General features: G+C 39.8%; 1 protein-coding gene across 1 annotated transcript; it reads right to left on the reverse strand.

The window, feature by feature from the left end:
• Positions 1 to 4,083: 4,083 nt before the first annotated feature.
• Positions 4,084 to 23,687, reverse strand: LOC136677028 (involucrin-like). The gene is made up of 7 exons (XM_066654378.1): positions 23,240 to 23,687; positions 11,912 to 12,008; positions 8,701 to 8,760; positions 7,776 to 7,972; positions 6,657 to 7,680; positions 6,052 to 6,175; positions 4,084 to 5,582 (listed from the first exon to the last, which is right to left on the reverse strand). Exons 1-7 carry the CDS (start codon positions 23,330 to 23,332, stop codon positions 5,570 to 5,572), a joined length of 1,608 nt encoding a protein of 535 aa, XP_066510475.1. The 5' UTR covers positions 23,333 to 23,687; the 3' UTR covers positions 4,084 to 5,569.
• Between the last annotated feature and the right edge of the window lie 281 nt (positions 23,688 to 23,968).

Here is a 23,968-nt window from a genome sequence, read left to right on the forward strand (position 1 = left end):
CAACTATCAATCGGACTCTCTTCTCCATTACCCCCGCATAGACCTTACCGGGGAGGCTGAGGAGTGTGATCCCCCTATAGCTGGAACACACCCTCCGATCCCCCTTTTTAAAAAGGGGAACCACCATCCCAGTCTGCCAGTCCAGAGGCACTGCCCCCAATGTCCACGCGATGTTACAAAGACGTGTCAACCAGGACAGCCCCACAACATCCAGAGCCTTGAGGAACCCGGGGTGAACCTCATCCACCCCCGGGGCCCTACCGCCAAGGAGTTTCCCTACCACCTTGGCCACTTCAGCCCCAGTGATAGACAAGCCACCCCCCCACCCCCCGGGTTCCAAAGCTCTGCTTCCTCTGCGGAAGATGTGCTGGTGGGATTGAGAAGATCCTCGAAGTATTCCTTCCACCGTCTGGTGACGTCCCCAGTCGAGGTCAACATTTCCCCACCCCCACCATATACAGTGTTGGTGGAAAACTGCTTTCCGCTCCTGAGTCGCCTGACGGTTTGCCAGAAACTTCTTGGAGCCGACCGAAAGTCGTTTTCCATGTTTTCACCGAGCTCCTCCCACACCCGAGTTTTTGCCTCAGCGACTGTCGAGGCCGCAAGCCGCTTGGCTCCTCGGTACCTGTCGGCTGCCTCCGGAGTCCCCTGAGCCAACCAGGCTTGATAGGACTCTTTATTCAGCTTGACAGCCCCCCTCACCCGGGGTGTCCACCACCGAGTGCGGGGATTGCCACCCCGACAGGCACCGACAACCTTGCAGCCACAGCTCCGCTCAGCCGCCTCAACAATGGAGGTCCAGAACATGGCCCACTCGGACTCAATGTCACCAGCCTCCCCCGGGATGCAGTCAAAGCTCTGCCGGATGTGGGAGTTCAAGATCTTTCTGACAGGTTCCTCTGCCAAACGTTCCCAGCAAACCCTCAGCACACGTTTGGGCCTGCCAGGTCTGTCCGGCATTATGGATAACAATTAATAACAATTATCAAGCTTCCTCAAGTTTTATATATTTAAGTTTTCTTATATATGTGAATGCCAATATCCAATTGAGAGCCAGTGAGCAGTAAATCAGTGGAAAAGCCAAATGTTGCCACAGAGGGAGTCATTTTAATATCCAAATCTAAAACCTTTTGTCATGGTCTCTAAATAGTCAGACCAAAACTTTGGTAAAGCAGGACAGAAAAAATACATGTGGCTTAAATTACACGCTGAGGTACCACACTTGTCACATTTATACTTAGCCACATTAGGATATAATTTGGATAATTGAGTTTTGGATTGATGGACTCTATTTAATACGTTAAATTGTATAAGGTGAAATCTTGCACATGACATACTTAAACACACTTTGCGAATAACTTTGTCCCACCAAAAATCTGTAAAGGCCATATATAACTCATGTTCCCAAGCATTTTTAATTTAATGAATAAAATGTATAAGCAGTGACTTCCCTGAAAAAGACATTGCTTGGATGGCAGCATATGTTGCTCCAAAACCTGTATGTACATTTCAGCATTAATGGTGCCTTCAGAGATGTGCAAGTTACCCATGCCATGGGCACTCACACACCCACATACCATCAGAGATGCTGGCTTTTGAACTTAATAACAATCTGGACAGTCCTTTTCTTCTTTGGCTCAGAGAACACGATGTCCATGATTTCCAAAAACAATCTGAAATGTGGACTTGTCAGACCACAGGACACTTTTCCACTTTGCATCAGTCCAACGCAGATGAACTTGGGCCCAGAGAAGCCAGCGGCGTTTCTGGGTGTTGTTGATATATGGTATGGACGAACTGTGTTCACTGACAATGATTTCTGAAGTGTTCCTGAGCCCATGTGGTAATATCTGTTACAGAATTATGTTGGTTTTTAATGCAGTGCTGCCTGAGGGATCGAAAGTCATGGGCATTCAATGTTGGTTTTCGGCCTTACCGCTTACCACTTACGCCCCATCCTTGCTTGAGAACGACTGAGCCCTTCTGGGTGGCTCTCTTTATACAGAATCATGACACTCACTTGTTTTCAATGAAACTGTTCACCTGGGGAATGTTCCAAACAGATGATTTTTGGGCATTCCTCAACTTTCCCAGTCTTTTGTTACCTTTGCCCCAACTGTTTTGGAATGTGTTGCAGGCCTCAAATTCAAAATGAGTGAATATTTGCAAAAAAAACAATAAAGTTTAACCGTTTGAACATTAAATATCTTGTCTTTGTAGTGTATTCAATTGAACATAGGTTGAAATGGATTTGCAAATCATTGTATTCTGTTTTTATTAATGTTTAACACAACATCCCAACTTCATTAGAATTAGGGTTGTAGTTGTTAAGAGTTGCATATTCTCTTCCAGGTTCTGGGGGAATTCCAGTTTCACTTCGACTTTCCCCTTCTTTGTATAAGTATGTCTTAGATATAATCTCCTCAGAAATATCACCTAAGACTTGTACTTGCTACAATTGTGGGGATTGTTCAGAAGTTCTTTTAAGGTGGAAAAATGTGTTTAAGGGGGGAAAAATAAAATGTGGCCGAGGTTTAACTTGTCATTTGCAACTTGGGTTTTTTAGTTTTGTAACACTTTTGGTCCGTTTTTACCATGCAGTTGGCGGTCTCCCCATTTTGGAGTCATTTCCAACTTATGTAATCCAAAACGGTAAAAATAAGTCAGTATTAACCACCTATGGAATAGAGCATATCTTCCCCATAAGCAGAGAGAGAAAGCCTAGCATACCAGACCGAGACACTATTTTAGCCATTTACAGACACTGGGGTGTCGTTAACACAGACCGGTTTCCAGTGTGTAGACTAGCAAATAGTGAGGAAACACCATTCCTCAGAATTTTATAAAAATTGTTTGTTTTTCTTTAATTAAATCATGACTGTCACATTTAATGGCAGTTTTGACAGGAAATTAAAAAACCAACCAGTGGTCCCTGAATTTTGCAGAGTACTGTATTATATAAGTGTACAGTTACAGACTTGACTACCCCATTACCTCATTTATCACTGGTCAGAAAGACAGCTGCTATGTATGGTATTTAAAATGGTTTTATATTTTCTGTGTCAGCTTTTAGGTGAGAGCTTTTTTTTTTCTTAAAGGATTCTCCTTTGAAGAAGACTCAAGACTGAGACCCCCTTACAAGCCCCCCACTTGTCACCCTGCACTTAAATCTTTCACACTCTCACTCCCTACATGTTACACCCTACTCAGCAATCTCCACCTCTCGCCCTCCCACTCACTCTCTACTTTTAGTTACCTTCATCCCCAGTCTTTCCTTATCCTCATTTTTAATCCTTTCCACCCTTTCTGCTGTTTACTTGTACTCACCTCATGCCTGCTCTCTATATATTTCACTTTTTTTTCTCTTTCCATCAGTCTTTTTATCAGACCATCTCTCTGGTGTCTGTTTCACCACCTGATCTCCCACTGTGTACGTGTCCAGCGATGTTACCGTGGTGATGGCCCATGGCAAGCAAACTGGACAGAGCACCGGACACCACACACACACACACACCCACACACTTTTAGAATAGTGGTCTGATATTTTTACAGGGTGAAAGCCTGAACCTGGTCAAATAAGTTTTTAATCATTAATATATTCCATTTACATTTATACTGAAAATTAAATATAAAAATTTTAACAAATTCCAAAGGAATCACAAAGGTTTGTTAAGGGCTCTAAAACGAGTGCATTAACTTGCAAACCACAGTTATAGAGGATGAGTTGGTCTAGACACATGAAAGCTGAATTAAGACTTGAATTAACTTCGTCAAAGTTGTTTAGACGACTCAGATCCTGTTTTGGTTCCTTGGTTTCCTCTCCTTAAAACCATGCAACATTCACTAAACCCTTACAGTGGAAGTGAAAGGAAAGTATGGGGGTGGGTCAGACCAAACGTCCTACACACACATTTCTCACTGAAATCAACCAATGAGACATGACTCTTACTTCTTATATTTATATTAAAATAGCATTATTACATTATTACAATAATTATCATCAAAAAGAAATAACATTTAATTTCTCTTTAAAGCAGATGTTTATCTACCATTTTATAAATAAGTTAAGAAAAAAATAGCAGATAAAAATAAAAAATTGTAACATTTACAGTGTAAAACATTGTGTTACATAGCAATTCAGACAGTAGTTTAAATACAGAATTTCTTGCTAGCAAATGTAGCATCAGTAGTTTAAGCCATTTATTGTGACTTTGCACAGTTTTTTACATTCTCCATAAATAATCTGCGATAACATATTTATACACATTTGTGTATCTTTTGGGTTTGGGTCCTTTTTTGATGGATATGGTATTTCCGGCATGCAGTATTTTCCTTTTATGCTATGTTTGGCATTAGTTGAGTTGCTAATTGTATACTGGAAGCACATGGCACAATAAAACATGCTAACACTGCTAACAACAAAAGGAAGTGAACTGTTACTGGTTAGCACCATTGGTACTACCAAGGTCCTTAAAAAGGTCTGTCCACTTCTACTCATACAGGATCAGGCTCCTATCACTATGACTGGGGAAAGGATTATGAACCCATAACTAAACCACATTGATGTTTGAAAAAGCATATTTGAAATCAGTGGGGAAATCCTTTTTTGCAGCTTGCATGCCCCCAGTTGCATGCATTGATAAACAATTAATTTATTGTTTCTTTTCATTGAAGACACAATTTTTTTAAATTTCCACATTAATTTTTTTTAATAAGTGATCTATTACCTCCCTTGTGATTTATGTTACTACAAGTGATGCTATCTTTTTCGCTCACTGTTAGCAGCATTCGCCTTTTTTTTCTTAACTTACATTAACAGTATTCCAGTGTTACAGAACTGTTACACATTGAGACACCGCAACAGAGTTAAGGCTGCATATTCATTTTCTCCAAGAACTTGACTGCAGCCTCGGAAGTGGTCCAAGGAAGATGCCACTTTCCGTGAAGTGCTACTTGGCAGAATGTTGTGTTGGGTTTGAGATGAGCCTGTAATATTTGACATTCCCAGGAAAAGCCACTGTTTTTTTTTTCACTCAGTGAGTCCTTATCATCTTCCAGTAGCATCCATGATTCGTATTCCAAATGCAAACATTTCCATTTCTCTATAATGTCCATGTGCATCTGGCTTGTTTGGCAGCTTATAGTCCGATCTGGACTTTGTTAATTCCCCTAAACAGCTGAGAGAGTAAGGACCGGATGGCACACCAGCAGCTAAAGTCAGTATTGCTCACTGTTTGGCAGTTGTCTGATGGGATAGGATTCTATGCCCATTGGGATTATAGTTAGGTCTTATTATTTAGCTCTCTTGTCTGATTATTTGGTGGACTGTCCCAAGAGTTCCTTTCATGTCCACTAAGCTCTCAAGAAATCTTCCAGCCACCACAGTTCTCTTGGGCAATCGGCCGAACAGGCAGCTGGGAAATGTAGTCAGTCCATGCTTATTTGGCAAAGATCAAAGACGTTTCCAGTTATTGTGAAAGATATTTCCAGTGTGTTGGGCTGATGTCCTGTCCACCCTGTGTCCGGCCTCTCTGGCTTTCTGCTCTGCTAAGGTAAGCAGCTGGTTCTTTTAGGACATTACCCTGGAGGACAGAGGAAAGCAGAACAAGTTGTTACAAAGCTGATCACTAAATATTCTCCCTTAAAACAAATAAAGCTGCAATGAAAATATATTGATAACTTAAATGCTTCATATAGTGCCAGAATAAATGCTTTACATATGCCAGAATTACTAAAAATAAATTGTAATTAGCTACAACGTAAGACTAAACATCTTCAACTCTGCTACAGACTCTCTGCAGGAACAACACCCCCCATAACTTCAACAAAAACAGGAAGGCCTAATTGCTGTCTCAAAAGGATGGTAGTATATGAATGTGTTCAAGGTTAGTAAATCACAACCATGATGACTACTTGGAAGCGTGTGCAGGTGAACTGCTTTAAGCTGAATGGGAAGTCATATAGATGATGATGATGCATGGTTGTGATGTCATAACCACAATGCATATATCTACACTAACTGTGATGGAGCTAGACTATTGTTTCTCTTACATGATCATGGCTCTCATGGCCGATTTGCTCATTCTCCGTCGGTGCTTCCTTCGTCGTCTCCGCTGGAGAACAGTTGGAGGGGGAGTCTGAGGCACAGGAACAGTGGCTGGGGGTGCATCCATCACTAATGAGAAAAGCGCAGAGAGAGAGAGAGAGAGAGAGAGAGAGAGATTGAACAAATTATTAAAGCAATGGTCTAAATAAATATCCAATCCTTGACCTGTTAATTTATATGCTGCTGGTGATATGGGAAACAGGACGCAGATGTTACACTACTTATAAAATAATAAGAACAAACTTACTTGTTTCTTACTCAAAACCAGAGCTAATTTTAACTCCTGATTTTCAGCCAGTTTTCTCTTCCAATCAAATAGATTTGTTACAAGAGAAAAATGTTTTTTAAAGCAACAGGCAATTGCTCCCCCTGCTCCAAATCACACAGTGCTACACAGCTGGGAGTGTGACAGCAGCACAGGTTTCATTCAAAATCTGAGCTCCACCCCTTCTTTTTAAACTGCTGCCAACACAATGGCATTGGAGCCCAACACACTAGGAGGAGAAAACTAACTACTCTACAAACCCAGAGACTGCAATGCCCCATTTACCTGCTTTTGCTGTGCTGCTCTGATGCAGAGTGGTTGCTTGTGTTACATGAAGGTGAGGAATATGATGTTGATGATGATGATGATATATTTCCCTTTCCATCCCATCCAGATGATGTTCTGAGCGATCTGATTGGCTGTGGTGATGTCTCTGATTAGGTGTCTCTGATTGGCTTCGGTGAAAGCTGGGTGTTGCTGATTGGCCAGAATGATGATCAGGCAGCTCTGTTTGTCCACTAGATTGACCAATAACCTCCACATGACTGTAGCTGAGAATGGGAGCTTCCAGTTGGCTGCTGTGGTGAAGAGTAACTTCTGATTGGCTGGAATCGTGAATGGGCTTGTGACGTGGTTGAGGTGATGTTGCCTTGTCATGAAGCTGATGATGATGATGATGATGATGATGACGGTGATGTTCCGTTGGTTGATGCTGAACTTTTACTTGATCATCACCACTGCCCAGATGTATGCGGTGTTCTGGAAGCTCCTCAGGCAATGTGTGGTGGTCTTTTACACCATCCTGCTGAGTGTGGGGGTCTTTGACCTCCTCTTGGAGTGTAAAGTGTTGAGTTGTATCACTCAACAGGTGAGAGACTCCCAGTGTAGTTTTCCTCGTGATAACGTCCTCCACACTCACATACGACGGCCCAGCCGGAGTGTGTGTGAGCGTGTGTTGCACTGGGCTGGGTCTGTAACCCTGTGTATGTGTGAGTGTGCGTGCGGGTGCTCCCTGTTTATGTGAGAGTGTGTATTTGGATTGCCACTGTGCTTCCTGAGTCTCTGGCTCATCCAGGTGGAACCTCTGGTTCTGCTTGAGGTCATCATGGCGATGTAGCTCCTCTTTCGATTGGGTCTTTGGTGGCACGGATTTGGGGGGAAGTCTGGGTGGAGGGGGAGGGGGTGTGGCCTTGGCCTGGGGGACATGGGCCGAGGCATGTGATTGACAGCTGCAGCTGACATGATCTTCCACAGGAATGATCACCTTCTCATAGACAGGCTGTCTGTTGATAAACTGTATCTTAGTCATCTGGAAGTGATTGAGAAAACACAGTCAATATTTAATAAAGTGGCCATTGAGTAAAAGAACAAGGTAGATGTTTCTAAAATGTAGCCTGTGTGTACCTGTAAGTGACGTGTTTTCACAGCGACGGGGACACACTGCAGCGTACGTGTGTTGCAGCAGCCAGAACAACGCTGCACCTCCACGCACAGTGGCCACAGCAGGAAGTTGGCATTGCGTCGGTCAAGCATAGCACGGGTCACCTCCATCACTTCTGTCCGAACTTTACACATCGCCTGCTGAGCTACCTGCACACCAGCTGAAAAGAGAGAGAGAGAGGGAGGGGCATGATGATTGGTTGGTGATGCTACATATTCATATACAGACAAATTCAGAAATAGGTGGAGGAACACACACACACCGTGTCTGTGTTTGTTCCAAAATCTAGTAGACTGCCTTTATATATATATATATATATATATATATATATATATATATATATATATATATATATATATAATATCACATTATATAAAATAGGCAAACAAAAATGTCAGAAACACAGAGAATCACATATTCTTTGTGTCTCTGTCCAGACATTTGTTTACTGTACAGTCTCACTGCTCTGAGTTAGAGCTGGAGGTCAGAGACAGACTGGACAGACACGCACTCCACTCTATCAGAGTATGTGTACACAAGAGGGCATGGAGTGTGTGTGAGAGGGAGTAAAGTGGATGTGCCGAGAGGTTCAAATGGGTGTGTGTGGGTATGTTAAGGAGTTGAGGAGGTGTTGTAAGGACAAATGTCTAGACTGGATACTGCCACAGAGACACAGAAGCAGCAGACAAAACTTAACACACCAGACACACCAGCAGACAGTCCTACACAGAGAGAGAGAGAGAGAGAAAATTGGACAGAAGGATAGAATGGAGAGGGAGAATGAGAAAAGGCGAGAGAGAAAGAGACTGAAAGAGCTAATAAGAAACAGATAAGGGAGAGAGAAAAAGAGAGAAGACCATGTGTGTTTGTGTGTGCATGTGCACTCACCAAGGCTTCGGGGAAGGCGTTTGTGTGTTCCATTAGAATGGACCTCTTCTTCCTCCTCTTCTGTAAAACGATAAAAATATATATTTAGACACCTGTTACACAGAAAATATTACATTGTAATCAAATTTTGAACTCATGTTTGACAATCCTATTTGGCACTGAAGTGACTATTATACTCAGCTATGCGAAGGATTCTCCCAGCTCTAAATAGCCTTCATATTGACCAATAGCATGGCTGCTTCTACCCAACCACCTGAGTGAACAGTATACTCTTACAGGCTAAGGATTAACTTTCAAAGAGATCACTGCTTTTTACAGGATCTTAGAGTTTGCACAGAAATTTAGAAGAGAACTGAATCATGATTTGGATCAGAATCTTGTGGATCTTTTTATTTCAACTGAAACATCTGAATCATTTGCAATGAATCATCTGAATAAATTTCAAAAGCATAAGCAGTATTACTAGCATCATTTCATTCAAGAAGAATCATCTAGATCATATCAACTGAATCATCATTTGATCGCTAACTTTGGACTTATGAATCATAAGAACTGAATCATCTGGATCTCTTTAATGGAATCATCTGGACAACATAATGTTAGTGGAGTTATCTGGACAATTTAATTTGAACTTAATTATCTGGATCACTTAATGTGAACTTGGTGTTTTGAATTGAGTGGCGCCCCAAGCAGGGTGTGTTCCTACGTTACACCCAAAGATTATAGGTCAGCTCTGGACCTACTGCGACTTACATCAGGATGAAGCAGTTGTAAAAAAATGAATGAATTATCACTATCAATTAATGTGAACCCAATTATCTGCTCCTTGAATAAAATAGTCTGGATCACTTAACATGAACTAATAATCTTTTGAATGGTTTCAGAACTGTAGTGATGTAGGAGTTTAACAGCGTGAACATGGGCCTGCTGGGTCTCAGGCTTTTTTTAGGCTCATTGTTCAACAGCACACAAAGGAAACTGTGTTGTTCTTACAATTGCTGCTATTTTGTCGGGGGCATAAGTCTCCAGACAGCCGGCGATACAAACAAAGACTGAGATATGACAATAAAATAAGTCTATAGGCATGTGCTTATGTGTATGTGTGTGTGAGAGAGAGCCCAGATGAGATATTTGACATCAGTCTAGACACTGAGGTCATGAGTCATCTGTGTTAATGTTCCAAAGGGGAGTGGCTGCATATATACAGTTCTGTCCAAAACACCTCATTTTATTTATCACATTTCCAGTTAAAGGGGCCATTTAGTTATTCATTTCTCACAGTAGGGAAGATGTAACAGAAGCCTAAATAATATAGTATAATTCTTTACCCTTACAAAGGCTTCCTTTTTTTGTTTTGACTGTCAACTCTTCCAAATCTGCAGTCTACCTGTGCAGAGTGTGTAGGAGAATTAGTAGCTCCATGCTCATATGCACTGACTCAGACATTACACCAAGTCTTTACTAGGTGGCTGGCGGGATAAAGTCCATGAAGAATGTTGCGGGTGTTTGCATTCACACATACAGCTCTTCTTGGGAACATTTCTGAGTTAGTGTGCATAGGTGAAAGGGGCTAAACACATTCAGGACTGCTGAGGTCTGGGCTCTGGGGAGGCCAGTACATTGTTCTAATACACCAGCAGCTTCTTTGCCTCTTCATTTTTATCTAGTTTGGGATTCTCTCTAGTTTCACATTCTTTCAGCCCATAGTTTTGAATAGTTTTTCTCACAGTGGAAGTAAGGACACCAACAGCTGTTCATATCTGAAGCGAGATTAGGAGCTGACTTCTCCTCTCTTTGAGATCTGAGTGCTGTTTAAAGGAAGATTTGGTATTCCTGGGCTCCCCCTACAGTTGCGCGTGAAAATAAGGCGGTGGGGGGAGGGAGAGGGATGGTTTCCTGCCATCCTGCAAAAGTTACATAGTGAAGTTTCTGCAGTATTGAACCCATAACAGAGGCTTTATACTTCCTATTACAGGTCAGTGAAGACCTTAGTGTTCCTTTATAAATGATACCTGGTTTTGCATTGCTGTTAAGAGTCCCATTTTCTCTTCTATTCATTTTCCTTTCACCCTTCCTTACGTAAGTGGATTATCTTATATTTTAACCTCCTCTGAAATATCTTGTACTTAATGGTTGTTTTGACTGGAAAATGGATAAATTAAGTGTTTTGCCCCATATTTAGCTAATTCACTCAAAATTGTTCAACTACACTGATGTCATGAGTATGTGGCCACAAAAGAGGAGACTCCCTACATCCTCCGATAAATATGGTTACAACAATCATTGTTGTATAGAAGAGAGGCAGGTCTCTCTCTCTCTCTCTCTCTCTCCTGCAGCTGGAAAACAATAGCATGGCCTTGTGTGTGTATAAGCGCGAGTCCCTTCAGTAAACCAAAAGCAGGAGTAGGCTCAAGGTCAGCACCATTGTCCAAGTCTGTAGCTACACATCGGCTTTCCATGTAAATATTACCACCCCCCCCCACTCACACTCTCACACACACACAAAGAGCATACCAAGCACAAAGCCATTCCTTGTCACACCCACTCCCTCCTCAATTCTCTGTCTCCCACCATTATGGTGTTTAATCAGTGGTCTTCACTTTTATAAATACTTTCAGCCAAAGGGGCTTTTTAATCATTCACTGTGTCTTAATACCTGGTGATTTGTCTGGCTGTCTATACCATGCTGTGTAGGTCGGCAGGGTTTCCAAATGGAAAACTAATAATGTCTAGCTACAGTAAATTATATTCACCACCAAGTAGTAGAAACCAACATACATGACAATGATTAATTTCCCAAGTGCACCTGACATCAGATGGAGAATCAAACTGCTTTATAGTCCCTGAAAGAACTAGTTAAGCTCCTCTGAGTGGGACCCGCACATGAAGGGTGGCCATCTTTAAAATAGGTTGAGTTTTGAAGCACTGATATAACCAGGCCACTATGTGCCAGTCTAATGGCTATTTCATAAAGTGAAGAAGAACTGGTGCTAGATAGCATGCTAATCCATAAAGAGCCTTGGTCTAGAAAAAAACTATAAAAACCAGATTTTACCAAAATAATTATTAAATTACATTTGTAACAATGTATTGACATAAACACTGCCTATACTGTCAGCTCACTGGGAACTGAGACACAATGTTTGTTCTCTTACTACAATACCCAGCATGCATTGCATATACATGAAGTGCTTTAAGGGATCAGCTTTACCTACGGAATCAACGTCCAGCAGCCTCTGTAGGTCCTGCATCGAGGAGATGGGACTATTCATCACCAGGTCAACCAGAGACAGAGGGAGAGCCTCGTCCTGAGAGTGAAAGAGAGAGAGTGAGTTTTTGTTTTTTTGTTAAAGTGAATTACACCCATATGAATATATCCCATATATGACAAAATATGTTCAAATCAATTACACGTAACTAACTGAAATCACAAGACAAATATAAATGTAGAGAGACAGCAATTGGGGAGAAGTAGACTGAAGAAGGAGCATAAAAAGGGAACGAATGAACAGACAGAGCAAAGAACTAAGGAAACAGTGAGAAAGTAAAGGGGAGAGAGAGAGAGATTAAGGAAAAAGGGCAAAAACATTAAAGAAAAATGAGAGTGAAAAGAGAATGAAGAGACCACAAGGGGTAAGTAGAGAACTCAAAGGGAGAAAATGTAAGACATGGGGAAAATGAAAGAGAAAACAGAGAGGAAAGAGAAGGAAAGTGAGAGATGAAGAGAGAAAGAAAAAAAATGAGAAAACGATGAGTGAGAAAATAATGAGAGACAGAGAGCGATAAATAAATAGGACAATGGAAGGAAATAACCTCAGGGGGTGTAAATGTTTTAAATGTTCTTTTTGAACTGAGATACACCTGTGTATTTGAGCTGCTGTATCATCAACCTGTTTTCAGCATTAACAAACATGGGCCTATTGAAGAGCAGAGAGAAAGAAACAGGTGGCTCTCTGACAGTGTGTGTGAGATTCAGCATACTTCTAACAGTTTACTGAACATAAGTTGTCTGTAAGCCTGTTAATTAGTTAGTTAGAGCCACGTTCATGGCAAGAAAGGTAGCAAGATGTAATTGGTTTTAATAATACAGTTTTATTTTAGGGTCATTGAGGCTGCCATGAATTTAAGTTCGTCATATTTAATGCTTAAGTTTCGTCACTGACGGAAATGTTAGGAGCGCCGATGCTTTCGTATTGTTGAATAATTCTGTTATGGACTTTGCAGTTAGGATCGTGGCCAAAATCAACACAGTCCAACATTAAATGTTTTTATTGTAAGCCGAGTTTGGCATGTTGCACAATATGGGGCTGCTTCTAACTTTACTAGATACATACAAGTTAATCTGCCGTGTCCAATACGGCATCATGCTTGGTCCCAGTGGTTTTCAAGGTAGGTCTGCGGTTTTCTTCCAATAATGGGATTCGCTTTGTGTAATTTATTATCCAGACATGTATCCCATTCACTTTGTCATTTGTCCTTGATAAAAGTTCTGTAAGCCTCTTATAATCCTGAATTAGTTGCTATGTATTTATAGTCATCATGTTCAAAACAAAGTGTGCCCCCAAACATTGGGCTATGGTGTTTTGGAACTCTGGAGCGATGGTGACCCATCCAGTATCTTTAGTTAGAAAGGTATATGTGACCCAGAACTACTCAGCCAATATCCAGTCAGTATCTGACCTCAGTAACATTCCCATAGCTGAATGCCATCAAATCCTCACAGTAAAACTTTCCCAGAAATGCAGAAGCTGTTGTTGTAGCAGAGAGTAAAAGACTCCTGAATAACACCTTTCATTTCAGAAGAAATTTAATAATTGCCAAAAATAATTTGGCCTGTATATTGATGCACAGAATTGCACTATTTTATTCCTGCACTGATATAGACTCTGTGTGTTTGTATTGCTTGTTTGGGCAGTTGCTAAGCATGTGAGCTCATCACATGATGGTGACCAGGCCATGTGGACAAATATTAAAGTACCGCACACACAAAATCTGGTTTTTATATAATTGTCAGGACTCCAAATAAATTTTTGAACACTTACCGTATTCCTTATCCTAATAACCACAATACTACTTATAATGACACATAGGATTTTGATAACACTTTATGTTGGGGTAAGTTTAGTTGGGGTAACCCTAACCCTACCCTACACATCTTCACCTTAAATTTACACTGTGGGTTTAATGATCCCAAAAAAAAAAAAAAAAAAAGATATCCCCACGATGTTAATGTAACTTTCAGTCCTCATTATGAGATATATACCTGGTGGGCATGCACACACACTTGGTTTATTATCTCAAAACTACACAGTGATAGTGAGTAATGTGGCTTATTAAAGAAGGGAATCAACCAGAAGGATAAATAAAGACTCTCCCATCTGCCTTTCTACTTGAACAAATCCACACACACACATACACAGAGTCACTAACAAGTTTTGTAATACACACATACTCTACTTAATTTTAAGAAAATGTAAATACGCTGTAAAAACATATCACTGCTGTCTGAAGAAAAATATGCATCTCCAAAAAATAACTTTATAGGAGAAGAAAAAAACCTTAACTTTCAATAAACGTCAATAAAAAAAAACAAAACATTTTTTTGTAATTTTGGTCCATTCATGATGAAATTTACACACAATGTGAAAGACAGCTGCTGTATTCAAATGATGTAGCAAACTTAAAATGGTCAAAAATGGAGATTTTTCCCTCAGCAAATCTGTTACCTGGTGCATGAAATTGGTATTTATTTTTAGGTTTTGCTTGCTAGCTGTTCCAAGCGAGCAGGTTAGGGACTAAATGTGATGAATGAACCTTGCAGAGTACTGATTGGTCAAAGAAACTTGTCAGTCACCATGAAATACAGACCTCCAGGATAAACTCTGTAAACTTTCCAAGCTACAGCAGAGATCAATTGGTTTTTATCTGACGCAAGGCTGCTTGTAAAATTATGGCATATTCTTTTGAGGTTCAATTGCTCATTGGATTGATGCCTGACAAAAAACTTCAGCAAGAGCTGGACATTCATCATTATACGTAAAAAAAAAAAAAATCTACTGATGTGACATAAAAAAAAATAATAATAATAATAAAACATGGGAACACACAACAAATAGAAGACTAAATATTACTGCCACGGTTGTTGTCCTTTACAAAGGTGTTTTACTACATTTTACGGGGGCATTTGTGGAATTAGACAAAAGCCATAAATTCATTCATTCATTATCTGTAACCGCTTAACCAATTCAGGGTCACGGTGAGTCCAGAGCCTACCTGGAATCATTGGGCGCAAAGCCCAAAGCCCAAACCTACGGACACTTTTTGAGTCGCCAATCCACCTACCAATGTGTGTTTTTGGACTGTGGGAGGAAACCCACACGGACACGGGGAGAACACACCAAACTCCTCACAGTCACCCAGAGCGGGAATCAAACTGCGACACTACCTGCTGCGCCTTAATTGAAATTATATAAAATGTTCATGTAGCCCTAACATGTTCGTTTTTCTAGTTTCAAACAATATCGGTTGAACCTGTTTGGCTCAGGTCCAAAAATGGCATGTATGTGACTGGTTAAGATTCTTAAAGCCCCCGATGAACTAATTTTAAAAATTATTATTATTATTATTTTCTGTGTAATGCTAAACTTGGGTGTTATGTGAAATGTTCAGCAAAGTTTGAATAAAAAACACACAACAGAAATATGATAAATCTATCCTACTGATGACCAGTACCGCTCTCCTCTCGATGTTGAATGGGCAGTACTAAAATTGGGTAATGCTTATGTCACTATTACCCTGACCAATCACAAGGCTACCACAGCCTCCTCTCTCAGTCAAAGGGACTGGTGACTAAAGCTTAGGAGCCATTAATGAATGAGCTAGTTATCCAGCTATGGGGAGGAATGAAAGACCTACACAGAGCAAACAGAACACAAGACAATACAGAACGAGCTGAAATCTGAATACAGCAGAGACAGCAGCAACACTCCATCTGCGTGTATAAAGAGTAGCATTGGAGATGCATCTGCACTGGACCGGTGTGTAGAGCAGAGTAGCAGTGGGGAAGGCAAATCCACTTGGTTGGCAATACAGCACAGTAGCAGCAGGGGGAAGCACTAATTCGGAGACACTCTAGAAGGCATCCTGGTCGTAAATTTATTTTAATAAAATAATCACGTGAAACCACACCAAAGACACATAAAAGACAAAAGATGTTCGTAGTACATTCATTGTACATGAATGGCTGTATAATGGCCATTTTATTGTGTATCTTTTGTAAAACGCCAGCTGCAGTTCAGAGTAAAGACCCAGAAAAAAACCTGCAACTGCTCTGTCTCAAGGCTGTGTGTTGCCATGGTAATGTAAACAGAATTCTGTTCTCCAGTGATAGAGAGCTGTCAGTCATGCACAGTCATTAGAATTGGACCACGCCCACACCGTTCTCAGAGAACTCTGAGGATCATGTTTTGTTAATGTTTGAGGAGAGAGTTATCATATTTGTGTATTTTTATTTAAACTTTGCTGACCGTTTGACATAATACCCAATTAAAAAAACAAAATCTAAATTTCAAAATGGGTTCCTCTTAAATACTGAACTTATTTTTGTTTGTGTGTATGTGTGTGTACGTGCATGGGCATACACATGTGCCTCAGAGTGAGCATGTGCATACAAAGTATGTGCGCGTGTGTTTGTGTGTGTGTGTGTGTGGTCAGTGCCACTGTGCACACACCTGTTTGAACTTTTACAGTGTGTGACCCAGTTAAACAGCGCTCACTCTCTGAGTCACCCAGTCACCTCTCTCTCTCTCTCTACACACACACATACATACATATATACATATATATATGTATGTATATATGTATATATATATATATATATATATATATATATATATATATATATATATATATATATATATATATATATATATGAAACCACATTCAGTCCATTAATGCACACTATTATGAACCTACTTAGTGACTCAACACAATTCTTTATTGCCGTTTAATGTATTTACACTGTCTGGTCAACACATAATCAGTCATTGGGAGGGTAAAAAGCCTTTAGCCATTCATGCACTCTGAGACATATGCACACTAAAAAGGGCTGAACCAGATCAGTATTATTTATTTATTATTATTTCTCTTTGTATACAATGCTTCTTTGCATGTGCATATGCACAACAAGTACTGTGTAGCCATTAAATTTAGCTATAGGGTAATCCATATAATTACAGGAAGGCTAGGCACCCACTGCAACCCTGAACTGGATAAGCAATTACAAACAATGAATGAATGACTAATTCATCCTGCATAAACAAAGTGGACATTTAAAGACAATAACTGATCAATGACAGATTAAATATACTAGAGTTAAGATAAAAAAAGTGGGATTCCTAGCTATCACTAAAGACCTGGAGACTGTCCAAAATGACAAAAACAGATATTGGAACAGATAAACAGCACTTGCATCTTTCTTAAAGCTTAAGCTTCATTCTCATTTTAGAAATGAAAAAAAGGACACAGTGCTATGGATCTGAAAGCATGTGTAAACCCTAACTGAAAAAAGCAATAAGACACAAAAGAAAAGCACTCCTGCCCAGAACTCTACATCACTGAATGTATTTGAGATTTTACAACAACTGGAAACAAGTCTTTGTAAATGAACAGCAATACATTTTGTTGTAATCTTTTTGCCACTGCATATATAGAAACATGATAATGAGATTATAATGTATCTATAAAATTCTGATGACAGGAAAATAGATATTTAGCAATTTGCATGTTTTGAACTACTGCTAATGTAGAACTAGAGCTAGGACTAGTGTTCACTGATGAGTGAGTTCAGATTAATAATAGCCAGGTGTAAATATTCAAAGAGAGGCAAGTGAGGTCATGTTTAAAATATTTATGATGGATGCTAGGGGTGGGTGATTTGGCCCTAAAATAAAATCATGATATTTCAAGGTATTTTGGCAATAACAATAAAAATAATAATAATAATAATTGTATTAATTGCAAGAACACACTATTGATATTCAGTTATATTCAATTAATAATATTTAATATTCAAATTATATTTAATAACATTTTATTTTAGGACAAATGTAACAATTTCAAATATTCTGATTCTGACTAAAATTTTGACATTGTATAAAAATTTTATATAATATTGATATATCCAAACCCTCTAAACACCACTGAAGTCATTCTTATTTTAGAGCAAATATTTGAAAGCAGAGCAAATTTCCACCATACCTGTCGCTGTGCCGAAATGACTCAAGTAATAAATGTACGCTGTGTAACGTGTAACTGCATGGTGTAATTCCGTAAACAGGTCAGAATATCACGATAATCATGATATTGATTTTTTTATCATTTGAAAAGAATTTAGCGATATTATTGCACACGATACAATATGGCACAGCCCTAATGGATGCAGTAGTGAAAAGTGATAAAACTGGCACCATTGTGTACACACACACACACAATCATCCAGTATATCAAAATGTCAAGAAGAAATTTTGGTTAGGTGGGTGTCTCACCCGAAGTATTGGATTAGAACAGCCCCCATAGGCCTTGCCCTAATGCCCAACTGAAATTTGGGATAGAGCTGCCACAGGAATGCTAACAGTGTGCAGAGAAAGAGAGGTGAGCGAGTGCGGGCTATAATTATGGACCTGAATTACTGCACACGCACACACATATTTGACCCACCTTGGCACAGTGCCAGAGTGCTGAGCACAGACATAAAGAAATACTGTATCCAAATCTTGGCACAGATGAATACAGGTGACACAGACACACACATGTATAGTTGCCATGTCACATAAATAGGCAGGTGGATGATGGATAGATTGATGTAACTAAATAAAGGGAGTTGAGAAATAGGTTGGGTTTGCTTTGAAGCTGCTTTATGTAAGGTTTGTTTGTTAAAATTCAGCAGTCAGAACGGTAGGGACAGGTTTGGTGGGAGCTTTTTGGGTCATGTCAGGTGAGTTTATGAAACATAAGATAAATACTTTTTAGTTTTTTTATCATTATACAATGTACAACAATATGCGTCTTCTGCATTTAATTCGTCTGTGACCGTACATGTCAATATGGGACACATATCTAGTGCTGCTGCCCAGGGAGCAGTCATGGGTTAGATGCCTGATTGAGAGAGGAGGACAGCACTGTTCCTTCACTCCCTCCACCCCATAATTTTCAGTCATGGGGATCGATCCAGCAATTTTCCCTTCTCAGATATCACTGAAGCCATCAGTAAGAATCTAGAAGGTTTGTCTGGCAAGTCCCAATTTGGAGAATATGAATGAATGAATGAATGAATGAATGAGTGAATTAATACAGTATACTAAAGTGGAAATGACTGAAACACATGACTTTACTCACTAATTTAACCGAGTAGAAGAAAAAAATGCTGAAGTACTAAAAATGCAAATCTTTCCATGTTTACCTAAGCATGTACTAGAGTAAATATGTTATTAGTTATAATAGTTATTTTGTAAATTCATATCATATTTGATCTTTCTGATGCTGACAAAAGGTGATTTTTGCAAATTCTACAAATGTGCTACACTGTATATTTCAGCTGCTTTTTTCACAATATTAGGTACATTAGGCCACTTTTGTAGATAAAGGTGTATTATGGAGTATCATAACATCCATATTCAAAATCCAATTACTTAACAATTTGACATAATTATCGTAACTTTCATAAGCAAGTTTGAAGCTGACACATTTTGAGGATGGTTTTAAATTAATATCTGTGTTAGCTTCCTTTACTCATATTAGCATAGTTGCTGCAGTGCAAAGTGCCTTGGTTGATTATTACCATTGAAATACGGTGGGAAATTAAGGTTCTTGGTCCATGTAGTGCTTAATGTTTCTTAAAGTTTCACAATCCACTCAATCTACATTTCATTTTAAAGAGAGAGAGAGAGAGAGAGAGAGAGAGAGAGAGAGAGAGAGAGAGAGAGAGAGAGAGAGATTAAATAAGAAGACTGGGGGTGCAATTACAAAACCCATTGGAAGGACACAGATATTAAAACTGCAGGTCAGTTGAGCTGAATTATCTGCTGAATGATGAGGTTTAAACTCAAAACCTTGCGGTGCTAAGTAACATTGCACCTGTTCATACCAGTACCTTTTAATATTAGCACAGACAAAAAGGATAAATAAACCAAACTGGTACACTAATGATCTAAAACAATATTTACCATGGGGATATGCAAGTGTTTTTATAAACCTCTGTTTAAATAAAACTACAGTTTTATATTTATTCCCTTTTCTTCTTTTTTGGTGATCCAAACCTGTGAATCAATCTGAACTATGGGTTTTGTGATCTGTCACACCACTACCCATATTCGAGCTGTGAAGCAGTGGAACTGTGTTCTCCAGAGTAATGGAGCTTGAGGTGAGTTGAACAAGCAGGTGTTACATTCAACATAAGGGCTTGGCAATTACCAACTTCTAATCTACATAATCTTGCCTATATAAACTATATTTATTTGTCTTTTAATTCTGTTCAAACTTTTTTGTTAATTCTGTTACTATGCCCCCCACTGTGTGTTCATGACCTGTCTCCTTAAAATTATACCACCCACATTTAGTCACGTGATTCTGCCACACGGAGCAACATGGAAGAGAACATAAACACCACAACCAACCAAGCAACTTGAGCAGCTTCTACCAAATAAAATGCAGTTTCCTTGCTTGGACATGTTTTGACTTTGGTGAAGCCAAAAAATAACATAAAAAGTCAAATATAATTACTGCCAATAAATAAATAAATAAATAGTTTCAGGAACCAGCCTTAATATTTGAGTATTTTTACAGCACAGTATTGTCTGTGAACTATGAGGGCCAAAAACAAAAAATGGTTATTCAATTGAGGTAAAATGTTCAATTTATTGTGATATTGATTTGTAGTCATATCGCTCAGCATTAATTCATCATCAAATTCAACATAAAATCCTTACAATATAGTCTGTTGACTTGTAGCCCAGACTACAGGCAAAGGGGAGACAAAATGCATATTAACACACTTCACATGAGAAGAAATATTGGATGAGCAGTTATCCAAATACATTTGGCCATACAGTGTACACTTGAGGTAAGCGGAAATAGTATAAGTCGGTCAGTGCCCAAGTTAAGGTTTTGAGTGCTTTGAGCTCAATCTGACCCTTTGACCCCTGCAGGCCCGCTCTGATTGGCTTCCCCGCTTCATGATTCACTCATTTGGTGCCGGCAAGCTGTGACACACGCAAAACCTCGGAGAGAATGAAATCCAAATCATCTTATGCGATTGAGCCGCTGTCCGTACATCTTTCAAATCGCGTGGAGATTATCTTTTCCCTTATATAACGCTAACTGAGGCCTTCTGTTGCACTCGAGCATTACAAAGCATTCTCCCAGCACTCTGTCTGATAGCCTTTTTAGGCTCAGAATGGGGAAAAATATTGGGAATACAAAGTAAGAATAGCAGTAGAATTGGTACTCTGCCTGTGCAGCGGTGACGTAATGGTGAATGTGAAGCAGAAGGATTAAAAGAAAACCATCAGTGAGGGATTTAGTTCTTAGTAGAGTATGTGCACATACTCTGTGTGTGCATGTGTGTGTGTCTGTATTTTTGTGCATGTGACTGTATCTACGCTATATGTCCCACAGTTTGTTGTCATATGATCACCCAACACAGCTAAATGAAAGTGTATTCAAAGTGGATAGAGTATTCAGATGTTCAGTTCTATAATGATATACAATACAATACACTTTTATTGTCAGAATTCTCTGAAATTTGTCTTGCATCCCACAATGGCTCTATTACAAGTACAATACCTTACACACCACCTATACAAACAACACAGATTTAAATTACATACATCACAATCAAAAACACCATTCCAAATTCATAATATACCTCATATACCCTTATATGCAGCTGCACATGAGCCTGAGATCAACATGCTCAATGCTAAGCATGGGCTAGAGTGAAAATAAGCATGCCCCCAACGCCCCCCAGTTTTGGGCTGTGTGGATGTGTAACTATGTTCTATGGAGAGATGGTTCTATTTGAGATCATATGCGATCGAGAGCTAGTCACCCGACATCAGTACTGGACCTCATGAATACTTTCATGGTTGCAATCAAGTACTCACAGCAATGTTTAACTATCTAGTGAAACCTTTCTAAAAGAGCAAAGGCTCTTACTTCAGCAAAGTGGAAGTAGAAAATTAAATTAAATAAGAAACCTTAGGTGAACAAGTGTCCACAAACATTTGGATATGTAGTGTACATGTGGGCATAGGTGTGGGGGTATGCATCTGCATAGATGTTAATGTGTGTGTGTGTGTGTGCCTTCATCTCATGTATGTATCAGAGATCCGTCATATAAGGCCAGAAGGTTTTAAAGGGTGATTCCACAAGTTTTTTTTTAAATACCTTTACAGTGATAGTGATGGTAACCGGACAACTCCATGTCCACAACACAAATGTTTCATTTTATTTACTCTCCACAACCACCAGTGAATTTCAAAAGAATGTTATAAGAAATGATGATATTAATGGGAAAAATAGGAGAAATCTGAAAGCATGCGTTTTTTTTGGGGGGGGGACTATTTTTGGCATATATCACCCTGTATGTATCCCTCCGCCATACATATGTATGCAATACATAAAGTATGCAACCCTTTAATGTCATGATTTTCTGTGCAGAGCTTTTAGAGGCAGACGTCACACACACACACTGTCTTCTTTCTATTCTCACAGATGCTACAGCGGAGAGATCAGTGCTGTGATCTTAACGACTGTACAGTGGCCACTGCTCAATTTGACCATCACCCAAGCTCAGGTGAGAGAGAGTGTGAAGAGGGAGAAGAAGGAGAGAAGAGTATAGGAGAAAGAACAGAGAGAAGATGAATGAAGGTGAGACATAAAGAGATGAGAGTGATGACGAAAGGGGAAAGTAAGGGAAACAGGGTAGTGTGAAAGATATTAGGTTATGAAAAAGAGAAAAAAATCAGAGTGAGAGAGGACTAAAAGAAAGATAAAAAGGCAATAAAAATAGAGACAAAAAGAGAAATGACAAATAAATAAATGACAAAAAGTAACCGAGCAAGGGAAACAGTTATACAATGATAAAAAAACAGACGTGGAAATAGGAATGAGATGAAAAAAGGGAAATAAGCAGCTGAAGAATAGAGAAATACAAATCAGACTAAAAAAAAGTTAGAAACACCAGATATCACAATGAAATCAGAAATTAGAAAAGAATAAGACTTGCAGAGTATGAGATAAAAGACAAAGAGAAATAAGACATAAAGAGGAAAAGGAAAACTTCACGTGCTAGGAGAGAACTGTGAGAGAAGAGAAACAGCAAAGATGGAGAGAAGCAGACAGCATAGGTAAACATAAACCTAAAGAAATATAAATATGTGAGAAAACAACCAGAAAGAATGGGTAGAGAGAGAGAGTGATAATGATAATGACAAAAAGAGAGAGATACGAACAGCACGTGCTGGTGTGAAGTGCTCCTTACCTCTGCCCCTCCGAACCGCAGACACGTCGCGAGCAGCAGCAGAAGCAGCAGCAAACCCCACCGCGAGCTCGCACACGCCGCGCGAGTGCTCATGTTGCCGCCCGGCCTCGAGATGACGCGAGCGGCTGCGCATTGAGGGCGCGCCCGCTGAGTGTCTTGCTCTCTTCAGCGGCGTCCGCGAGAGGAAAGGACAACACACGACCACAAACTTTACTCCAGAGACGCGAGGCTCCTCCGCTTCACATTCACGCGGGGCCAACGCCACATCCACGCTGCACCCCTGCACGCAGCATAACCGCGTGGTTCCCCAATGAAACAAGCTTTATCCACAGGTCCAAACAACAGTCCTCCTCCTCTGAGAACGACGAATATCAATGTTAATACTGACAACAAAAATATTAGAAACAATAATGTGATCCTTTAGCAGCTCCAAGTTCATGTGCTTTAGTCTCCCTCTCTGTCTTTCTCTGAGAGAAATGTTCTCTGTCAGTACTGACAGGAGACACTACCAAATCTCTCTCTCTCTCTCTCTCTCTCTCTCTCTCTGTTCCTATCTCTCTCTCTTTCTCTTCCCGCCCCTTCGAGGTTGGGCAATGGTTTCCATATTAGGACAATTATTCTTAAGAAGGGAGTGTGTGTGTGAGTGTGTTTGAGGGAGATCCAGATCCAGATCCAGAACATACTGTGGAGACCAAGTTCTGTTTACACACTCACATAGGACTTGTCTTG

This window comes from Hoplias malabaricus, chromosome X2 (genome assembly GCF_029633855.1).
Source record: "Hoplias malabaricus isolate fHopMal1 chromosome X2, fHopMal1.hap1, whole genome shotgun sequence".
Lineage (NCBI taxonomy): Eukaryota > Metazoa > Chordata > Actinopteri > Characiformes > Erythrinidae > Hoplias > Hoplias malabaricus.